This window comes from Pseudorca crassidens, chromosome X, assembly GCF_039906515.1.
Source record: "Pseudorca crassidens isolate mPseCra1 chromosome X, mPseCra1.hap1, whole genome shotgun sequence".
Classification (NCBI taxonomy): domain Eukaryota; kingdom Metazoa; phylum Chordata; class Mammalia; order Artiodactyla; family Delphinidae; genus Pseudorca; species Pseudorca crassidens.
The window spans coordinates 91,067,114-91,087,563 of record NC_090317.1 but is presented as its reverse complement, the minus strand read 5'-3'; the positions used below and the strand labels follow the sequence as shown (position 1 = coordinate 91,087,563).

General features: G+C 47.4%; 1 protein-coding gene and 1 long non-coding RNA gene across 9 annotated transcripts; one reads left to right on the top strand and one right to left on the bottom strand.

Moving 5' to 3' along the window:
- Positions 1-9,071, bottom strand: LOC137217448 (uncharacterized). Its single transcript, XR_010940099.1, has 2 exons — positions 8,571-9,071; positions 1-1,363 (listed from the first exon to the last, which is right to left on the bottom strand). It is a non-coding gene; the product is annotated as an uncharacterized lncRNA (long non-coding RNA).
- A 94-nt stretch (positions 9,072-9,165) lies between these two features.
- PORCN (porcupine O-acyltransferase) lies at positions 9,166-19,786 on the top strand. Of its 8 annotated transcripts, XR_010940097.1 has the most exons (17): positions 9,166-9,323; positions 9,990-10,162; positions 11,395-11,587; positions 11,912-11,955; positions 12,340-12,521; positions 12,603-12,733; positions 12,848-12,865; positions 14,083-14,097; positions 14,195-14,320; positions 14,481-14,581; positions 15,623-15,699; positions 15,793-15,856; positions 15,978-16,063; positions 17,086-17,196; positions 18,253-18,473; positions 18,581-18,744; positions 19,334-19,786. XR_010940097.1 is itself a non-coding variant. In XM_067724292.1 (15 exons), the coding sequence occupies exons 2-15, from the start codon at positions 10,027-10,029 to the stop codon at positions 19,433-19,435; spliced, it is 1,386 nt and encodes a 461-aa protein (XP_067580393.1). In that variant the 5' UTR covers positions 9,166-9,323; positions 9,990-10,026; the 3' UTR covers positions 19,436-19,786. The 8 variants fall into 8 exon arrangements, 6 of the variants coding, with proteins under 6 accessions (XP_067580393.1, XP_067580395.1, XP_067580394.1 ...); XR_010940098.1 differs by lacking the exon at positions 18,581-18,744; XM_067724292.1 differs by lacking the exons at positions 18,253-18,473; positions 18,581-18,744.
- The last annotated feature ends 664 nt before the right edge of the window (positions 19,787-20,450 follow it).

Here is a 20,450-nt window from a genome sequence, read left to right as displayed (position 1 = left end):
TTTGTTTATTTATTTATTTTTGGCTGTGTTGGGTCTTCGTTTCTGTGCGAGGGCTTTCTCCAGTTGCGGCAAGCGGGGGCCACTCTTCATCGCGGTGCACGGGCCTCTCACTATCTTGGCCTCTCTTGTTGCGGAGCACAGGCTCCAGACGCGCAGGCTCAGTAGTTGTGGCTCACGGGCCTAGTTGCTCCGCGGCATGTGGGATCTTCCCAGACCAGGGCTCGAACCCGTGTCCCCTGCATCGGCAGGCAGATTCTCAACCACTGCACCACCAGGGAAGCCCAAGGAGTTGTTTTAACTAGTCTTCTTCCCTTTTCAGTATATTTCTATTTGTAAATTTTATTCAGGGGTGATTTCATAGCACAGGTTTGGAAATATCCACTTTCACTCTGGTTTTCAGTGATTTCGCTGTCCTTGCCCCATTGCATGTTCCAGGACTTATCCCCGAACTGGCAGTACACCCTTTTCCTGTGTGTTTCATCATAACTGTGATTAAGGGCTAGTCCTCAGCACTCAGACGTTTTACATTCAAATGCCAGTTTAGGATTCCACATTTTCAAGTATACACTTGCAGTCAGCCGTGAGAACGACGTAGGTTTTCCATTCTACACTGAGAGCTCAGCAGAATTTGCCATTTGGTCATTTCCTGTAGCACAAGCCATTGTGCCAATCTGGGTGTGAAAAAGGCATGTGCTCCAAATCCTTTTCTTAGGACAAAGCCGCAGAGGCATACCACCAACTAGATTCTCCTGTTACAGCTCTTAACCCAGCGAATGCTGTGTCAGGCTCACCTTCCACGGGTCGGGTTGGAGCCCACCTGTGGCTTGTCGGTGGGACTGCATTTAGAGCTGTTGCTGAGGGCTCATTTCCATGGACTGTAAGACAGAAAGATAAGGAAAGAGGTACATTTTCTACTCCCCTCTTATCTATCTTTGATCTTTGTAAATCCCAAGACATTTTTACATTCTTCAATGCTGCTTTTAGAGCCGCTTTCGTTGTTGTTGCTGTTTAATACTATATTCCCACTGCAGCCAGTTAAGGACATGTAAATAAGTGATGGAGAAGCAAAACGAAATTCCAGACCAACCTTTTCCATTTACCATGAAATTGGTTAAAAAAACAAAATGGTGCTGGTTTCTCACATACCATCTCTGCCACATCACTCCAAGGAGACTGTCTGTGTCCCTCCCAGCATGTCTCTTTTGCATGGGACACCCACGTTCCCACACACCTTCCGAGTCGTCCTGTTGCTGTCTTAACATTCGTCCCATGGTCTTCCCACCTTTCCTTTAACATGGTCAGTTCATATAAGGTTGTGTTATGTTGTCATTTATCTTCAGTTTTCTTACTTTCTAGGAACTTCCTGTAGAAAAGCCCCCCAAACAAAACAAACCTTAATTGACTAAATAAAGATAATGCATGCTCAACTTAGGATAAGCACTACGGCAAAGCATACGAAATCTACCAAGCTTGCAAGACCAGTTGAAGCTGACTCAGAAACCCTAACACACAGCCGATTGCCAGCGGGCTTCTTGTTGCCCTGGTTAGAGTCAGGCATCCGCTGCTTCGCTGGCGCCCAACACACGTGCTGGGCTCGCAGGGGATTGAGATGCACAGAGGAGGGCGCTATAGGATGGGCTAGCTGACCTGGCTCCTCTTCACGGGACTGGTAACTCAGACCTGAGCGTGGCCCTGCCTTTTGGCACAGAGCAGAGAAAGGAATGAGTTGAACCTAATCTTGCAAAGCAAGTTCGCTGTTTTATCAATAGTTTGTTGTAGATTTCAGGGATGACGGATTCTGATGCACTCGTTTTATAATGTTTTGGTCACACCAGCCCTTGATGCCTTTCCTTTAAATGAATTGTAGACAGAGGGATTTAGCTTCTTTCTTAGCCTGTTTTTTGTGTTGTTTGTTGTTTTTTACCACAAGCCGATTGCCAGCATAATGGAGAGGAAACCAGATTGGATATGGACTCTTTTTTATGCCTCTTCCAGTGTCACGTTTATATATCCAAATGGACATTATCCTCTCAGATTATTATCTGGCACTAACTTATAACTGTTATATTATCGGAGACGGTAGCAATATATCAGTGCCCGGGATACATCACAGGCCTGTATAGATGTATGTCTACACCTAAGGGTAAATGAATTTACTTATCAGGTTTTACACATCAGTCTCTAATAGAGATTTTAAAAACCCAACGAATTGGCCTATATCTGAGTATACAAGTGTCATTTCTCCGTGCATTCTTATATGCCTTCCCTCTAATTAATGACTGAGTTGGTGGAAAATGGCTGTTTTATTCGTGTTTTTTTGTTGCTGTTGTTGTCCTCAACTTTAAAAGTAATCTACCTCTTAAAATTTGTAGTTTAATACTTGTTTGGTGAATTTGTGCCGCTTTAACCCTTTCACTATCATTCCCATTTTGTTACATTTCTGTTATGGGGACTTTATGTTGAAATATTGTATAAAGCGTTTGTAGCAGTTTAAAAATAAAATATTTAAAATTATTTAAATTGTTTTGGATGCTTCAATTGTGATTTACATTTTGCATTTTGTTTGAGTTGTTAATCTGGAGAGTGTTCTTGTATTGAAGTTTGCTGTTAGTAATTTTATTGTTTCTTGTTGGAGAGTGATATAAAAGACTATTCTGATGAAAACATTAAAATTTACAAATTGACATACAAAAGGGGTTGTCCGTTGATTTTAACCAACGTAGCCTTGAGAGAGAGAGAGAGGTTAATTATAGACAGACAAGTTAAGAGTGGTGTTTGCTATTTTTCCCCTTCCAGCATGAAATAAATCATTTGAGCTTGTCAGATGTACAGAAAGTTTTCTTATGCTGTTGCTAGCAAGCACTTAATGACAGGGGGGAATTCAAATGATGCATTTTATATCATTGCAACCAATAAAAAACTTTCTAAAAGCTGTGGGAAAAAATCCTACCAGGGATTGAACCCGTGCCCCCTGCAGTGGAAGCACAGAGTCCTAACCACTGGACCTCCAGGGAATTCCCAAACTGAAGTAACTTTTGAACAAGGTATCCATCAGGCTACAGACAAAATGGACTGTAACAAATACTGACCTCTAGTTGGTGGACTTCTCTTCCACAGTGAATCAGGTTAGTGAATCTGAAACTACTGAATGTGTACTTTAGGACTGAGCAAATAAGTAAAATTCTTGTGGCTAATGAGAATCAGGTTTCTCACTGTTGGAGAAGGGAGTTACAAACAGAAAGGGAAACAGAGAAAGGCTCGGAGGAACATTCTGGTGTTGGATTGGTATTGTACAATAGATGTCAGTAGGAACTCATGGATTTTAATGTATAAGTAGAAAGATAGATGTGTGCATGGATTTACATACATATGTGTATATGGATTCACAACATATACGCATCCATATTATATCCTAACTCTGTCCACGGAGAGGGCCTAGAATCAGCAACACTGCAGAAGCAATGAGCACTTCTAGTGCCCAGATCTTGGTGTCCTAAGTGCCATTATCCACTCAAAGAAAACGAAGCTTCTCTGGAGAAATGTCTGAGTCCAGGGCCAGGACTGGGAAAGTACAAGATGAGCCTGAAACATCTTGATGTGATCTAAAGGAAAGATGTGCTTAAAAAAATGATGGAGACATGTCAAGAGGACACAGGAGCCAGCTCGAAGAGACTCCCACTGGCCAAAACTAGAACAATTTGAGCATTAAAATAAATAATCACAGTTTTTTTAAACAAATGGTGTTGGGAAAACTGTATATCCACATGCAAAAGAATGAAGTTGGGTCATATCATATACAAAAATTAACTCACAATGGATCAAACATATAAATGTTAGACCTAAAACTATAAAACTCTTGGAAGAAAACAGAGGGAAAGCTTCAGGACATTGGATTTGGTAATGATTTCTTGGATATGACACCAAAAGCATAGGCAACAAAAGAAAAAAATAGGTAAGTCGGCTATCTCAAAATTAAGAACTTCTGTGCATCAAAGGACAAAATCAACAGAGTGAAAAGGCAATCCATGGAATGGGAAAGAATATTTACAAATCATATATCTGATAAGGGGCTAATATCCAGAACATACAAAGAACCCCTACAACTCAACAACAACCATCATTTTCAAATGAGCAAAGGACTTGAATAGACCTTTCTCCAAAGAATATATATAAATGAGGCCAATAACCACATGAAAAGATTATAAACATCACTAATCATTAGGGAAATACAAGTCAAAACCACAGTGAGGGGCTTCCCCGGTGGCGCAGTGGTTAAGAATCCGCCTGCCAAGGCAGGGGACATGGGTTCGAGCCCTGGTCCGGGAAGATCCCACATGCCGCGGAGCGACTAAGCCCGTGAGCCACAGCTACTGAGCCCGTGTGCCACAACTACTGAAGCCCTTGCACCTAGAGCCGGTGCTCTGCAACAAGAGAACCCACCGCAACGAGAAGCCCATGCACTGCAACAAAGAGTAGCCCCAGCTCGCCGCAATTAAAGAAAGCCTGTGTGCAGCAAAGACCCAATGCAGCCAAAACTAATAAACAAATAAATTTATTAAAAAAAAACACACACAGTGAGATACACCTCATACCCATTAGGGTGACTACTATAAAAATAAATAAATAAATAAAATAAAAAATAACAAGGGCTGGTTAAGATAACCTTGTTGGAACTCTTGTGCACTGTTGGTTGGAATGTAAAATGCTTCAGTCACTGCAGAAAACAATATGGTGGTTCCTCAGAAAACTAAGAATAGAATTACCATATGATACAGCAATTCCATTTCTGGACATATAACCAAAAGAATTGAAAGCAGGCTCTCAGAGAGGCATCTGTACACCTGTGTTCATAGTAGCATTATTCATAATAGCCAAAAGGTGGAAGCAACCCAAGTGTTCACCAATGGATGAATGGATAAACAAAATGTGGCATATACATATAATGGAACACTATCCAGTCTTAAAAAAGAAGGAGATTCTGACACATGCTACATACAATATGGATGAACCTTGAGGACATTATGCTAAGTGAAATAAGCCAGTCACAAAAGGGCAAATACTGTATGCTTCCATTTACATGGGGTACTTAGAGTAGCCAAATTCATAGAAACAGAAAGTAAAATGGTGGTTGCCAGGGGTTGGGGGACGAGGGGAGGGGATTTGATGTTTAACAGGTATGGAGTTTAAGTTTGGAAAGATGAAAAAAGTTCTGGAGATGGATGGTGGTGTTGATTGCACAACAATGTGAATGTATTTAATGCCACTGAACTGTACACTTAAAAATGGTTAAGACGGAATCCCTGGTGGTGCAGTGGTTAAGAATCTGCCTGCCAACGCAGGGGACATGGGTTCGAGCCCTGGTCCGGGAAGATCCCACATGCTGAGGAGCAACTAAGCCCGTGCGCCACAACTGCTGAGCCTGTGCTCTAGAGCCACGAGCCACAACTACTGAGCCCACATGCCACAACTACTGAAGCCTGTGCGCCTAGAGCCCATGCTCCACAACAAGAGAAGCCACCGCAATGAGAAGCCCGTGCACCACAACAAACAGTAGCCCCCGCTCGCCACAACTAGAGAAAGCCCGCGCGCAGCAACGAAGACCCAATGCAGCCAAAAATAAATAAATAAATGTATTATTTTTTAAATGGTTAAGATGCTAAACTTTATGTTATGTGTATTTTATCACAGTTTAAAAAATTATGTTCAGTGAAAGAAACAAGACACAAAAGATTTGTGATTGTATGATTTCATTTATATGAAATGTCCAGAATAAGCAAATCCAGAATGAGATTAGTGGTTGCCTAGGGCTGTCAGAGACAGATAGGGATTGAATGCTAACAGTCACAGGGTTTCTTTTTGGGGTGATCGAAATATCCTAAAATTAGATTGTGGTGATTTTTGCACAAGCCTATAAATACACTAACTACCATTGCCTTGTACAACTAACTTGGGTGAATTTTATGGTATGTAAATTATATCTCAATTAAGCTACTTTTATAACTACATAAAGATAGTAACTGGGACTTCCCTGGTGGCGCAGTGGTTAAGAATCCACCTGCCAATACAGGGGACATGGGTTCGAGCCCTGGTCCAGGAAGATCCCCCATGCCGTGGAGCAACTAAGCCCGCGCGCCACAACTACTGAAGCCCCCGCACCTAGAGCCCGTGCTCCACAACAAGAGAAGCCACACAATGAAGACTAGCCCCCGCTCGCCACAACTAGAGAAAGCCCACGTGCAGCAACGAAGACCCAATGCAGCCAAAAATAAATTAATTAATAAATTAATTTTAAAATGATAGTAACTGATTTTAACCTGTAAATTATGAGTCCCACACTGATACAAATAAACAAACGAATAAATAAATACATGGGGAAGAAGAGAAAGCTCTTTCTCACAGTAGAATCCCAGCTATACATGTAAAAGAAAATCATCATATGGCCACCATCATAGTAGTAATTACTTCAGGCAAGAATCACCAACGGATGCTAAACTGGTGAGTGGAAGTTTGACGAAAAATAGGAAAGATACATAATCTCAAAGTATGTCCCTACAAGATACTTATTAATTACAAAGGGGAAAGAGTACATTTCGGTGGAGAAACCTGGAAAACACCACCTTAATCGAATGATCAAAGCTAATACCAACAATTTGGAATTAACCAATGCTTTGTGCTTCCGGATACACTGAGGAGAACACAGCGTCACTTCTGTGGAATTCCTGCCCAAAATGCATAATCCAAATCTAATCTTGAGGAAACATCAGATAAACCCAAATTTAAGGACATTCTTCCAAAGCACTGACCTGTGCTCTTCGAAAACATCAAGATCGCGAAAGTTAATGGAAGATGGAGACATTGTTCCAGATTGAAAGAGACCAAAAAGACCTGATAAAGGAATGCAGCTCGTGACCTAGGATTTCCTTTTCCTATAAAAGGACAGTATTGGCACACCCACTAGGATGGCTAGAATCAGATAACAAAGTGTTTGTGAAGATGTGGAGAAATTGGAACCCTCATACTCTGCTGGCAGGAACGTAAGAAAATATCCTTGTTCTTAGAAATTTTATACTGAAGTATTTCATTGAAAGGGCATCACACTTGCAACTACGATCAAATACTTTAGAAAAAATTATAGATAGATAGATAGAGATATACTGAGAGAAAAAGAGAGACAAAATGAGAGAGAGAAAACATTATTCTGAGGCTTGGCAATTTTTTTTTGTCAATCTAATAAGCAAAGAATGGGATCTCTTTGTCTTAATTTTCATCTTTAATTATAGGGAGACCATTTAAAATGTCCTAGAATCTATAACCCAGAATGACTACAAAGGCTATAAAGTCTGACAGATATTTATTGAGTGCCCACTCTCTACTAAGCTCCAGCGGTAAAAATATGAAACATCACACCTAGTAGATATGAAATCATATCTGTTGTTTTAATTTTGCATTTCCCTGATAAAGAGATTGAGTTATCTTTTCATATATTATACGTATTGGCCATTGCAGGTGACTTCTGCCGTGGATTACCTATTCATGTCTACTGTCCATTTTCTAGTGTATTGTTTGTCCTTTTCTTATTGATTTGTAGATGCCCTTTATATGTCCTAGAATCTAGAGACTAGTTCTTTGTCACACACATCAGAAGACTAGATGGAAACAATCAAGTCTGTGAAGCTCAGGGTACACATAGTGAGGATCTTCCAGTTTTAAATGCCAGGTCTTGCAACCAAAGGAAATATTTCTTGCTTGTGCTGTGGGTCATTGTTGACTCGATTTGAGTATGTTTGAAAACTGAGGAAAAAATTAGAATGAAGTCTAAGTCATAAAATGTATGGCCTGTATTCTGCTGTTAAGGAAAGGAATTAATATTTGTGCATCTGGCCTGTGTAATTATCCATTACAGTTGACCACTGAACAACTGGGGAGGGTCTCAATCCGTGTATAATTCATAGCCGGCCCTCCATACCCACAGTTCCTCTGCATCCCAGGAATCAACCAAACAAGGACTGTGTAGTACCGTAGTATTTACTATTGAAAAGTATCCACCTATCAGTGGATTGTGCAGTTCAAACCTGCGTTGTTCAAGGGTCAACTGTTAAATATTTTTCATTTGTAATATATGCATATTCATTTATGAGGTAAAACTCCATCTAACTTCATGTTAACATTTTTTTAAAGAGAGGAGACATGCATTTCTCTTCAATTGCCATTGGTATTTCCAAGCAAAGAACTGCTAATCCCACTCTTTTGTTTAACAGAAAGGGACACTGAAGCCCCGGGAGTGGGCATGGCTTGCCCAGCTCCATACAGGCAGGCATTAATCTGATTAGAACCTGTTTTCCTTAGCTCCTCAGGTCAGGGTGGGGTCCAGCTTGACCTTGGCTTCCTTCTCCCTTCCACCTGATAGCTAAGTAAGTATGCAGTCCGTGCCCAATAAATGCTCCTTTGGAAAAAGGCCCTTCATCAGCCTAGGGACAGAGCGGAGTGTCCAGACACTGCAGGGTAGGGTAGGCAGACAGCAAGTGCTGCATAAATCCTCAGAGTTGGTGCAGATAGGGCCCAATACAAACCATCGTTGGGGACGCTGTAAGTGCTTTATAAATGCTCCCAATCGGTGCTCCGTACTAGCCTCCGGAAGGAGTCCCTAGGGGAAAGCACAGGCGCCTAATTCTTGCTCCTAGGTGACAGTCAGTACTGGTGTTTCTGGCCGGTCCCTGGTGCTGGAAAGGGTTGGAAATTCCCACAGCTCCTTCAAAGGATGGGAAAGGAGAGACCTCGGTTTATTCTCCCATCTGTGAAAAGGGGGCACAACAGTGACACGAAGACGTGCGCGGGTGGGCAGTTTCGGGGGCGAGGCTGATGGCTGGGGAAACGGACTTTCTCTCCTCCCTCCCCCATCTTTCCCATCTCGGCTTCCAAGGATTAGGAATTTGGCGTTTGGACAGTTTGTTCTTGGACGGCCAGAAGACCTCCCGACGCGACCCTTCAGGGACTGGCACACCAAGAGGTCGGAAAGGTGCGGGATCCAACGTTCCACGCGCCGACGTCCTCCCGCGCCCGGCTCCTCTCAACCTCCCGCTCCTCCTTCCCTCAATCCTCCCGCTCCCCTCCTCCTCCGTCCCCGCCCCGCTCCTGTCCTCTTATTGGCCGAGCGGGCCGGCCGGGCCTCCCCGGGATTTAAAGGGCCCGCTCTCCGCGCTGCCCTGGGAGCCGCAGCTGGTCCCGGCCTTGCGGCCTGCGGGGGAGGCTGCCCGGAGGAGGCGGCGACGGTGGCGGCGGCTGTACGTCCCCGGCCCCCTGGACCGCAGCTTTCTTACTGCCAGGTAGGTCGCCGGTAGTGCACGTGCGGCTCTCCCGCTCGCATCCTGAGCCGGCCTCCCCTTGCGGGTCTGCAGCGCGTGTGCTAGGGCCCCCTCTCCATCACCTTTCCAACTCTCCCTTCTGCTGTGTCCCTTTCCACCACCTCCACCTCCCTGCAGCCCCCGGGCCTGGGCAGGGCTTTGTTGGCGGCCGGGAGAGGCCGGGTGGGGGTGGGATGGGGCGCGCGGGGGATACAGGACACCCCCCACATCCGTTCAAGGAGAGATGCACACGGCCCCCAAGTGTCACAGGATCTCCCTCTCTGCCCTCCACACTGAGTGACTCTACCTCGGAAACCAGGGAGCCCCCCAATTTGATATACAGGCCTACAATGTACACCATTCAATCACTATCGGACCCGGACTCTTCCCAGCATACAAGAAACACAGGTCCTTCATTCACCGCAGGTCATGGGCTGTGTGTGTGCACCCAGAACACTCCCCCACACACAGCTGGCGGCTCAATCTGATGTACCTGACACTCACACCTTCCCTCAGCCCCCCAGTACCCTGTCTCTACAAGGGTTGGACAGCCCCAGACTGAAATCTGAGTGCTCAAGTCCATCTCTTGAGCATCGTCTGCCCCGTGGACATCCCAACTAAGCTCCTTCTATGTCCCCCCTTTGGCAGGTCTATCCATCAGTCCATCCATCCGTGGGGGTCCACAATGGCCACCTTCAGCCGCCAGGAATTTTTCCAGCAGCTGCTGCAGGGCTGTCTCCTGCCTACTGCCCAGCAGGGCCTTGACCAGATCTGGCTGCTCCTTGCCATCTGCCTCGCCTGCCGCCTCCTGTGGAGGCTTGGTAAGTGCCTGCCACACCATGGGCCACCACGCCAGGCCAAATCACACCTGCCACGTTCATCCGTACCAAGCCCCACTTTATCCTGCCACATCTTGCCAAGCCAAGCCAGGCTCGTACACGTCCAGCCTACCACAGCCCACCAGGCTAAGCGCCATTCTACCACACCACGTCCCACTAACCCAGCCACCCCATGCTACACCACACCAAGCCACATCCTGCCATGCCAAGCCATACCTTTCCGTATCCCTGGGTTCTGGGACTGTTGAAAGCTGAGGTTCTTGAATCTTGGGATCCTGAAATGCCTACATCCCAAGGTTATAAGATTCTGAAATGCTGATGTCACAGGGTTATGGAAAGTACCATGTATCCCAAAGTGCCGTGTTATGGGGTTTGGGGATTCTGACAAGTTGAAATTCTCACATTCCAGGCTTCCAAAATGCTGGCATTCTGGATTTCTGGAATCAAGGCATGATAAAATCTCTGGATTCTAGGATTCTGGAATGTTTCCACAAATCGTGGCAAGCCTATATCCAAACAACGAGATCCCAAGTGCCCGAGATCCCCATGGGATGCTGAGAATTTTGGAAATCTGAGATTCAGAAGTTCTACACTTTCTTTTTTCTTGTTCTTTTATTTTAAATGGATGTTTTATTTTTTCCCCAGGTTTATCACTTTGAAAAGTTTCAAAGTTACTGAAAAGCTAAGTTGAAAGAATAGTACAATGAACACCCATATATGCATCACCTGATTCTCCAACTGTCAACATCTTGCCACATTAGCTTGCTCTATCTACCTATCTATCTACCTACCTATCCATCCGTCCATCTGCCTATCTATCTATCTATCATCTTCCTGAATCACTTGAATAACGTGCTGACACTTCATCCCAAATCCTCTTGCGTGTGTCCCCCAAGAACAAAGACATCTTCCCCCCACAGCCAGAGCCTCAACCATCACCCCTCAGGAAATTTAATCTTGATGCCATAATATTATTCAATATAAGTTATTCAAACTTCCTCCAGGATTCCCAAAGTGACCTTTATAGATGTCTCTTTTCTTTAAACCCAAGCCCTGCCACCTCCCCAGCTCCCCAACACCTGCTTTGGGCCCCCTGCAATCCCACCACGTTCCAACCTCTAAGCCTTTGCCTGAGCTACGTCCTCTGCCCAGGCTGCCCTTCTACCAGCCCTGCTCTAATTCCCTTTCTTGTCCTCTCTTTCTCTCACCCAAAGGGTTGCCATCCTACCTGAAGCATGCAAGCACCGTGGCAGGCGGGTTCTTCAGCCTCTACCACTTCTTCCAGCTGCACATGGTTTGGGTCGTACTGCTCAGCCTCCTGTGCTACCTCGTGCTGTTCCTCTGCCGACATTCCTCCCATCGTGGCGTCTTCCTCTCCGTCACCATCCTCATCTACCTACTCATGGGGTATGGGTGTATGTCCTCATCCCCACGCTGTCCGCAGAAGGGCGGGGGGATCCCCAGGCCGCCCCTCCTGAGGCTGTCCAGGACAGGGAGGACGTGGGGTGTTTCTGGAGGGGATGGAAATCTGGGAGACTTGTTCTTTCCGAAGGCTACACAGAACAGGCTGGACTTGAGCTCCCCCTGGAGGAGGGAGCCCTGGAGAACTATTCCTCCATGAGGTTGTGCAGGGCAGGGAAGGGTATACCCTCTCTGCACCTTGGTTTCCCCCCTTTGTGGTATCTGAGGCCAGAGGAGTCACAGGGCCAAGACCACCACCTTTTTCCTCAGTGAGATGCACATGGTGGACACCGTGACATGGCACAAGATGAGAGGTAGGCAGCCCTGGCCCTCTCCCCTGCCCCAGCCCTCCAGCACCACTCCACATCTCCTAACTCCCCCCACCCTGTCTTTCCTTCCCCGCTTTTCTCCCTCATCTGCCTAGCCCACTGGACACGCAGCCCTTAGATTCCCCTTACATCTGTGTTTCTCTCTACCGTGTCTCTTCCCCATCTGTCTGTCCCATCTCATGTCCATGCCTGACTCTCTTGAGTCAAGACATCTGCCAGTCCTGGGCCTACCTGCTCAGCTGCCTGTCTGGCCCCATGCCCACCTCTCCACACTTGCTCTTCTTTCTTACCACCTCTCACCTGGTGTTCCCCGTACCCCATGATGACCTGCTCTCTGCTCATCCACTTGACCATGGGCACCACACCTAGGGGCCCAGATGATTGTGGCCATGAAGGCGGTGTCTCTGGGCTTCGACCTGGACCGGGGTGAGGTGGGTGCAGTGCCCTCGCCCGTGGAGTTCATGGGCTACCTCTACTTCGTGGGCACCATCGTCTTTGGGCCCTGGATATCCTTCCACAGCTACCTACAGGCCGTCCAAGGCCGCCCGCTGGTGAGGTCCTGGGTGGACAGGTGGGCAGGGACCATGGGAAGCCACCATGGGGCAGTGTTCATGGAGCCTTGATCCCCACAGAGCCGCCGATGGCTGCAGAAGGTGGCCCGGAGTCTGGCGCTGGCCCTGCTGTGCCTTGTGCTGTCCACCTGTGTGGGCCCCTACCTCTTCCCGTACTTCATCCCCCTTGATGGTGACCGCCTCCTTCGCAAGTGAGCACAGCCTTCGAGGCCTCTGCCCAGCAGTGAGGGGGTTGGGGAGGGACCTGGGGTCTCCCCAGCTCTGAGTTGTCTCTTAATGCTTCTGTCTGTCTTCTGTTACTACAGCAAGAAACGCAAAGCCAGGTAAATGAGGGCAGGTGCTGAGGGCGAGTGGGGCTGAATGGGGGTGGGTGCACAGTCTGTGACTGATTGGTTCTGTGAGTCTGAGACTGTCTGACCATCCACCCGGTGACTAGACAGAGACTGAGTGTCTGTGGCTGTGGTTTGACCAAGATTGGCGCTATGACTCCGTGTACAATGGATACTCCGTCACATACTGTGCCTGGCTGTCCGTCTGTTCTGCTATTTCACCATCAGAAGCAAGTTATGTGACTGCAGTGCCACAAGTATGTGTTGGTTGGTGACACTGACCTGTCTGTGACTCTAGCTAGGGGTTTGTATAGGTTGTTTACCTATCAGCCAGGGACTCCTGTGTGGGACTGGAGTTCTGGCTGTCTGGCTGGGCGGTTGTCCATGATGGGAGTATGTGGCTGTCACTGGATAGGATAAATCTGGCTTGTCTGTAACCCTGGCTGGGAATGGGTCTCACTGTCGCGTGTCGTGCGCATGTCTGTGATGGATTCTGCCTGTGGGTCTGCCTTCTCTGGCTCCTTGGTATTGTCTAGCTGAGGGGCAGAACCGACCTTCCACCCCGGGTGTGACTAGGATTTCATCCAGCTATTTGACTGTATGACCTTCTCCCCTACTCACCGGCCGCTGATTGTGTCTGATGCTGAATGAGGCTCTGAAGGGTGGAATGACTTGCCCAGTGTCACCCAACTAAGCAGCCAGGCACTAAACCCAGGCCTGAATCCAGAACCTATGCTTTTTCCAGTGTAAGACGCTGCTTGTCTTTGACCGTGTCTGACTGTACAACTGACAGGATGACTATCTGAGTACAGAATTGTGTGTGCATGCGTAACAGGGTGCTTGATGGTCTCTGTGCCTAACTAAAGGACTTCCGGGTATCTTATGGTCACCGAATCAGGTCAGAGAGCTTGGAGTCTGATAGTATGTGTGTCTGGCCATGTGGCTGTGAGGTCAGCCTCTAACAGTCCCTGGGTCTGGATGTCTGGCCACGTGAAGCTGCGGGACCGTGTCATATTATAGGGCAGCTCACACATCCATTTGAGCTGCCTGAAACTAACTGATGGTGTACGGATGGATAGATGTGTGGGACTATCACAGCGCACCTCTTTTGCCGCCATATTTGTCTGTCTTGTTGATGAACAACTCAGGCCAGCCTCCAGGGCCTCTCTGACTCTCTTTCCTTTCTTCTCTGCTGCCTTCCTGACCCCTAGGGGCACCATGGTAAGGTGAGTCTACAGAGGGGCCAGGGATGCTGGCACATGGTGGGGTGTCACGCTGGGGCCTGGGCGTGATGCCTCTCTCTCCCTGGCTCCTTTCCCGCAGGTGGCTGCGAGCCTATGAGAGTGCTGTCTCCTTCCACTTCAGCAACTATTTTGTGGGCTTTCTGTCCGAGGCCACGGCCACGTTGGCAGGGGCTGGCTTCACCGAGGAGAAGGATCACCTGGAATGGTGGGGAGGGCTGGGGAGCCCCATCTCCCACAGGGTGCTGCCTAGAGGAGCTGCAGGGAGGAGGGGGGTGTTCCTGGGGGAGGGAACAGCCAAGAACAAAAGTGTGGCCATCAGGTGGGTTGAAATCCCAAATGAGTTTGCGTGTCTCTTTTGCCCATAGGGACCTGACGGTCTCTAAGCCACTGAACGTGGAGCTGCCCCGGTCCATGGTGGAAGTTGTCACAAGCTGGAACCTGCCCATGTCTTATTGGCTAAATAACTGTGAGTCACCACTCCAAGAGAGTTGGCAGTCCTCAACCCACACCCCTTTCACACATTCATACAACAAGCTGAAGATAGTAGGGACCAAAAAATCTCCCAAATTCCTGCCCTTGTGGAGTTGACATTTTTGTGGGGGTAGCAGTATAATAAAAAGAAAATACACAATAGTTCAGGTAGTGATAAGTGCTATGGTAAAAAATAAAGAAAGCAGGTAAAGATGACCTGGGAGTCTTAGGAGTGTGTGAGTAGGGGTGGATGCAATTTTAAATACATCATCCAGAGCAAGTCTCACTGAGGAGCTAACGTTTGAGCAAAGACCTGAAGGAGGTGAGAGAGCAATCAATGCAAACATGTAGGGGAGGAATTTAACACATGGAAGGAACAGCAAGTGCAAAGGCCCTGAGGCAGGAGCATACCTGGCACATTTGAAAAACAGTGAGGAGACCAGTGTGGTGGGATCAGAGTGAGCGAGGGGACCAGTGGCAGGAGGTGAGTTCGGAGAGGTGACAGGGCCTGGTTCTGTAGGGCCTCTCTGGCCACGGGGAGGACTTTGGCTTTTTCTCTGAGAGAGATCTCAGAGCAGGGTTCTGAGCAGAGGAGGGCCATGGGCTGACTTAGGTTGTACCAGGACCCTCTGGCTACTGTGAGGACAGACAGGGAGTCGGGGAGGGCAGAGTGGAAATGGGGAGGAGAGGTCAGATTCTGGATAAACTCTGAAGATAGAACTGACAGGATTTGCTGAGTTTGGTTATGGGCGTTGGGGGTGGGGGGCAGATCAAGGGTGATAGTGAGGCTTTTGTCCTGAGGAACTGGAAGGGTGTAGGTGACACTGGCTGCACTTGGGAAAGACTATAGGAGGAGCAGGTTGGGAGGGAAGATCAGGAGCTAACTTTTAGACAATGTGAAGTTGGAGGCCATTATAAAGAGACTTCATCCTGGGGGCCCCAAGAGGTTGTGGGTATCCTCACCCTGCCCTATGGCCCTCCAGGAAGGGCAGGGGGGAATCTCAGGAGACACTTGCCCCACATCTCCCCCTTGCAGATGTTTTCAAGAATGCTCTCCGCCTGGGGACCTTCTCAGCTGTGCTGGTCACCTATGCAGCCAGCGCCCTCCTGCACGTGAGCAGGGCGGAGCGGGACCAGGGTGGTAGCTGGATGGGGGTGGTAGGGCCTCCTCCTCACTCACCTCATTGCCCCCCACCCCCACCCCAGGGCTTCAGCTTCCACCTGGCTGCGGTGCTGCTGTCCCTGGCGTTTATCACTTATGTGGAGCACGGTGAGGGCGGAACCCAGCCCAGTAGATGGGATGGAAGGTTGGTGGCGGGCTGGAACCACTGTCCCCTGAGGCTAACCTGACGCCCTTACCTCTGCCCCCCCCCACCCCGCATCTGCCCTAGTCCTCCGAAAGCGCCTGGCTCGGATCCTCAGTGCCTGCATCTTGTCGAAACGGTGCCCAGCAGACTGTTCACACCAGCATCGCTTGGTGAGGGTTCAGCCTAGGCAGCGTTTTGTCCAACTCTCCCCCTCAAAAATTACTTCTGTCTCCATCTTATATCTGTCTCAGGGTGCCCAGCTTCCTCTTCCAGTGCCCGATCCACCCCCATAACCTCATCTCTATTCACTGGCATCCATTTATCTAACGAACATTTATCAAGCAACTGCTATATACCCACCTAGCGTTTATTTTCCCCAGTGAACATCTGTTGAGCACCTGCTGGTATCAGGCATTGTTCAAGGTGCTGGAGACACAGTGGTGAACAAAACAGACCAAAGTCCCAGCCCTCTGGGACAAACATTTTAACAGGGAAGACAGTAAATAAAAAATAAGTAAAGTATAATAGTTTGTTAGACTGTGATTAGTGCCAAGGAGAAAATACATAAGAGAAAGAGAAAGGGAAGTATCAGGGGCTGAGTGGTTTCAAGTTTAAATGGGGAGGTGACTTTTGAGTTCTTTAACTGAAGGAGGTGAGGGAGGGAAGCATTCCAGGCAAAGTCAACAACAGTGTAAAGGCCCTGAGATGGGAGAGGGCCTGGAATATTTGAGGAACAGCGAGGAGGCCGGTATGGCTTGAGCAGAGTGAGTGAGACAGGGAGAGGTGGGCCCTGTAGGTCACAGTGGGGATTTGCTTTCGTTTGAGTCTTTTTTTTTCTCATTCTTTTTGCAACAAGAAGTATGGAGAATTTCAGATTTTCCTCCCACCCGACAACCAATGTTTATCACCATAAACCCCCAACTCAAAGCCCTACCCACCATTTTTCCTCCTCTGCCTGAATACTCACATCTCCCCCAACCTGGACGCTCTCATGCTAACAGTACCCTCATCCTTGGATACCCCTTGAGCTCCCATAGGAGGATCAGAACCATCTCTTTCCTACCCTGGGGGTGGGTGCCCTGGACATCCTCATTCCTGTGCCTTGTGCATTTCCCTGTGTGCCCCTGCCCAAGTGGGGCTGGGGGATGGTGATTAGGTCCAGCTGCCAAGCATATCCATCTGTCCCCCACAGGGCCTGGGGGTGCGAGCCTTAAACCTGCTCTTTGGGGCCCTGGCCATCTTCCACCTGGCCTACCTGGGCTCCCTGTTCGATGTTGATGTGGACGACACCACAGAGGAGCAGGTGAGGTGGGGCCCTGGGCTCAGGGTTACCCAGGGATATGCTACCTATTCATGGGAACCATGAGGACAAAGGTGGGGAGGCCAAGGCATGGGAACCTTGTGTCATCTGTCTCCAGCTTGTGTAGCCACTGCTCTACCGTCCTTCTGTCCCCTTGTCCCTCTGGTTGATTCATACTGTTGGGTCTTTTACTTGGGTGAAGTGTGCAAAATACATTTATTTTACTTATAAAATTTATTTTCTAGAGATGGAGTGCAAAATCCAGGTTTTACTTTTTTAAAAGTTAATTATTTCATCATATTTTTATTTAGGTAGAATTCACAAGATTATTTGTTTAAAAAAATAGTTTTACTTACATTGATTGTGCAAATCCTGGATTCTACTTAAAAAGTGTATGTTGGGATTCCCTGGTGGTGCAGTGATTGAGAGTCCACCTGCCGATGCAGGGGACACAGGTTCGTGCCCCGGTCCGGGAAGATCCCACATGCCGCGGAGCGGCTGGGCCCATGAGCCATGGCTGCTGAGCCTGCGCGTCCGGAGCCTGTGCTCCGCAACAGGAGAGGCCACAACAGTGAGAGGCCCGCGTACCGCAAAAAAAAAAAAAAAAAAAATAGTGTATATTAAAATGTATATACTAGTTTTATGCAGGTGGAGTGTGCACGTTCCAGGTTTTACTCCTTTTTAAATGAAAAACAATTTCAAAATAATGTTTATTCATATGGCACTAGCAGGATCCCGGTTTAGCTTCTCTTTCAGCTCATTTTTTTTCTTTTTTTTTTTTTTTTTGGCCATTCCAGGCGGCTTTCGGGATCTTAGTTCCCCGACCAGGGATTGAACCCTGGCCCCCGCAGTGAAAGCGCCGAGTCCTAACCACTGGACGGCCAGGGAATACCCTGCATTAACTATTTTTAAAGTTTTAATAAAAATAAAACAAAAATTTTATTTAAAAAGAAGCAAAACCCAGATTTTGCACATTCAACCTGAATAAAAAATTAAAAATTGTTTTTAATGACAAAATATAAAATAATATAAAGTTTTATTTTCAATTAAAAATTTAAGGAAATTCCCTGGCTGTCCAGTGGTTAGGACTCGGCGCTTTCACTGCGGGGGCCAGGGTTCAATCCCTAGTCGGGGAACTAAGATTCCTCAAGCCACGAGGCATGACCAAAAAAAAAAAAAAAAAAAAGTTAATGCATATCACGTGGTTGAAAAACCAAACAGTATTCAAGATATTCAGGGGAGAGTCTTATTCCTGCCGTCTTACCCCCACCCTCTTACAGGTAACCACTTTTATTCATTTTATTAAACTATCCTTCTAAAATTGAAGCATAATAAGCAGATATAAAAATATATTTTAATTCCCTCCCCCCTGCTTTTTACCCTAAAGGTAACACATGAATGACACTGTGCTGCATGTTGCTTTTTTCACATAATTCCTGAAAACCTTCCACATGAAGACATAGAGTGTCCTCGTTCATTTTTTCCATTGTGACACAATGTAGTTTGTCCCTTATTGGTGGACACCCAGGTGATTCCCACTCTTTTCCTATGGTAAGTGGTGCTGCAGCAAGTAATACCCTCACATCCATGTGGATTCACATAGGTGCAGACAGAGCTGTAGGATCTAGTCTTGACAGCAATGGAGAAGTTACCTTTTTGCCCTCCCACCAGCAGTATGTGATCGTGCTTGACACCCCGACAACAGAGTGCCTCTCAGACCTCATGGATATGTTTGCCAGTTTGAGTGGAGGAAGATGATGAGTGAGGCTGAGTATTTTTTCGTATATTTAAGAGCCATTTGGGTTTTTTTTTCCTTTACTGAAAATGGCCTACTCACCTCCTTTGCTAATTTTTGTCTTTTTAAAAAGTGAATTTCTAGGAGCTCTTTATATATACGGGAGAGTACAGGTCAGAGAGTGGGATTGCCTTGTCTTGTTTTTTAAATTTTTGAAAGAGAAGAAAATACAAAAGAAAAAAACTAAATATGCCTACCTTTCATATGTACCCAATCTCTTCTCTGGGGCCTCACTCAGGGCTGCAGTGGAGTCACAGAAACGTCCTTGAGCAAAGGGTAGGTTTTCCTGAGACCTTCTTTGTTCTTGCTGAGTGGGACCGACCATCACCGCTTTCTCTCCCACAGGGCTACGGCATGGCATACACTGTCCACAAATGGTCAGAGCTCAGCTGGGCCAGTCACTGGGTCACTTTTGGATGCTGGATCTTCTACCGTCTCATAGGCTGAGGCACATCTGTGGACCCTCACAACTCTCTCAAGACCCCTCCTCAGGGTGCCAGCTCTGATGGGGGATGAGGGAAGGCCCTCTCTCTAATTCTTGACCCTCTCTCCATCCTTGACCCCCCAACACCCATACACACACACACACACACACACACACACACACACACACAACCATTTCCATGCCTGTCAATCCCCACCCCACCACAAGGAGGGAAGGGAGTGGTCCCTGCTGGGGCCTAGGGGCGGGGGATGCTTGGGGAAGCAGAGAGGGGGAGATCCAGGGCCTCCCCGCCTTCCTTGACCCTTTTTATATACAGTTTGTTATTATCAAATAAAAGTAGGAAGTATACAAAAGGCTCGCTCTTCACTGCTCAGTGGGGAATAGAAGTGAGTGAGGAAGGGGGCACAGCATGGATAAAGGTTTGGAAGCTAGAAACCGTGAAGAGGGAGGTTGTGATTGGTTCATGGTTTATTATCATTCATGATTGGATGATGAGCCTGAGGATAGCACTGCTTGATTTGAGTGGGGCCAGGACAGATTGGATGCTTGGATGTAGGGGAGGCCTGATACTAATTGGCTAGAAAAACTGAGGGATCCCCATTCGGTTTGGTTGCCCTGACTGGGACAGAGGAGGGAAAGACTGATGAAGAGTTGATGCTTATTGGTCCATAGGACTGAGGGCTGTGGGTTCTAATTGGATAGGAGGCCTGGGTTGGATCTGGATACTGACTTAGTCTGGGCGCCCACTGGGTTAGAGTTATGGAGTCCTGATTGGTTCTTTAGAGTTGGCAGGGGGAGATTGAGGGTCTCCATGCCAATTGGCCAACAAGGCTGAAGGGCCTGGGTTTTGATTGGTTCTTCTGACTTGAAGTCAGGAGAGGTGAAGATGGCCTGAGGGAGAGGCAGAGGCAGCGTGTAGTATTGATCTGCCTGTTGTATTAACAGTTTCCTTGCCCATTCGGGGTTTAGGATTGAAGGTTGGTCTAGGAAAAGATTTCGTTGCTCTGCCTTTGAAAA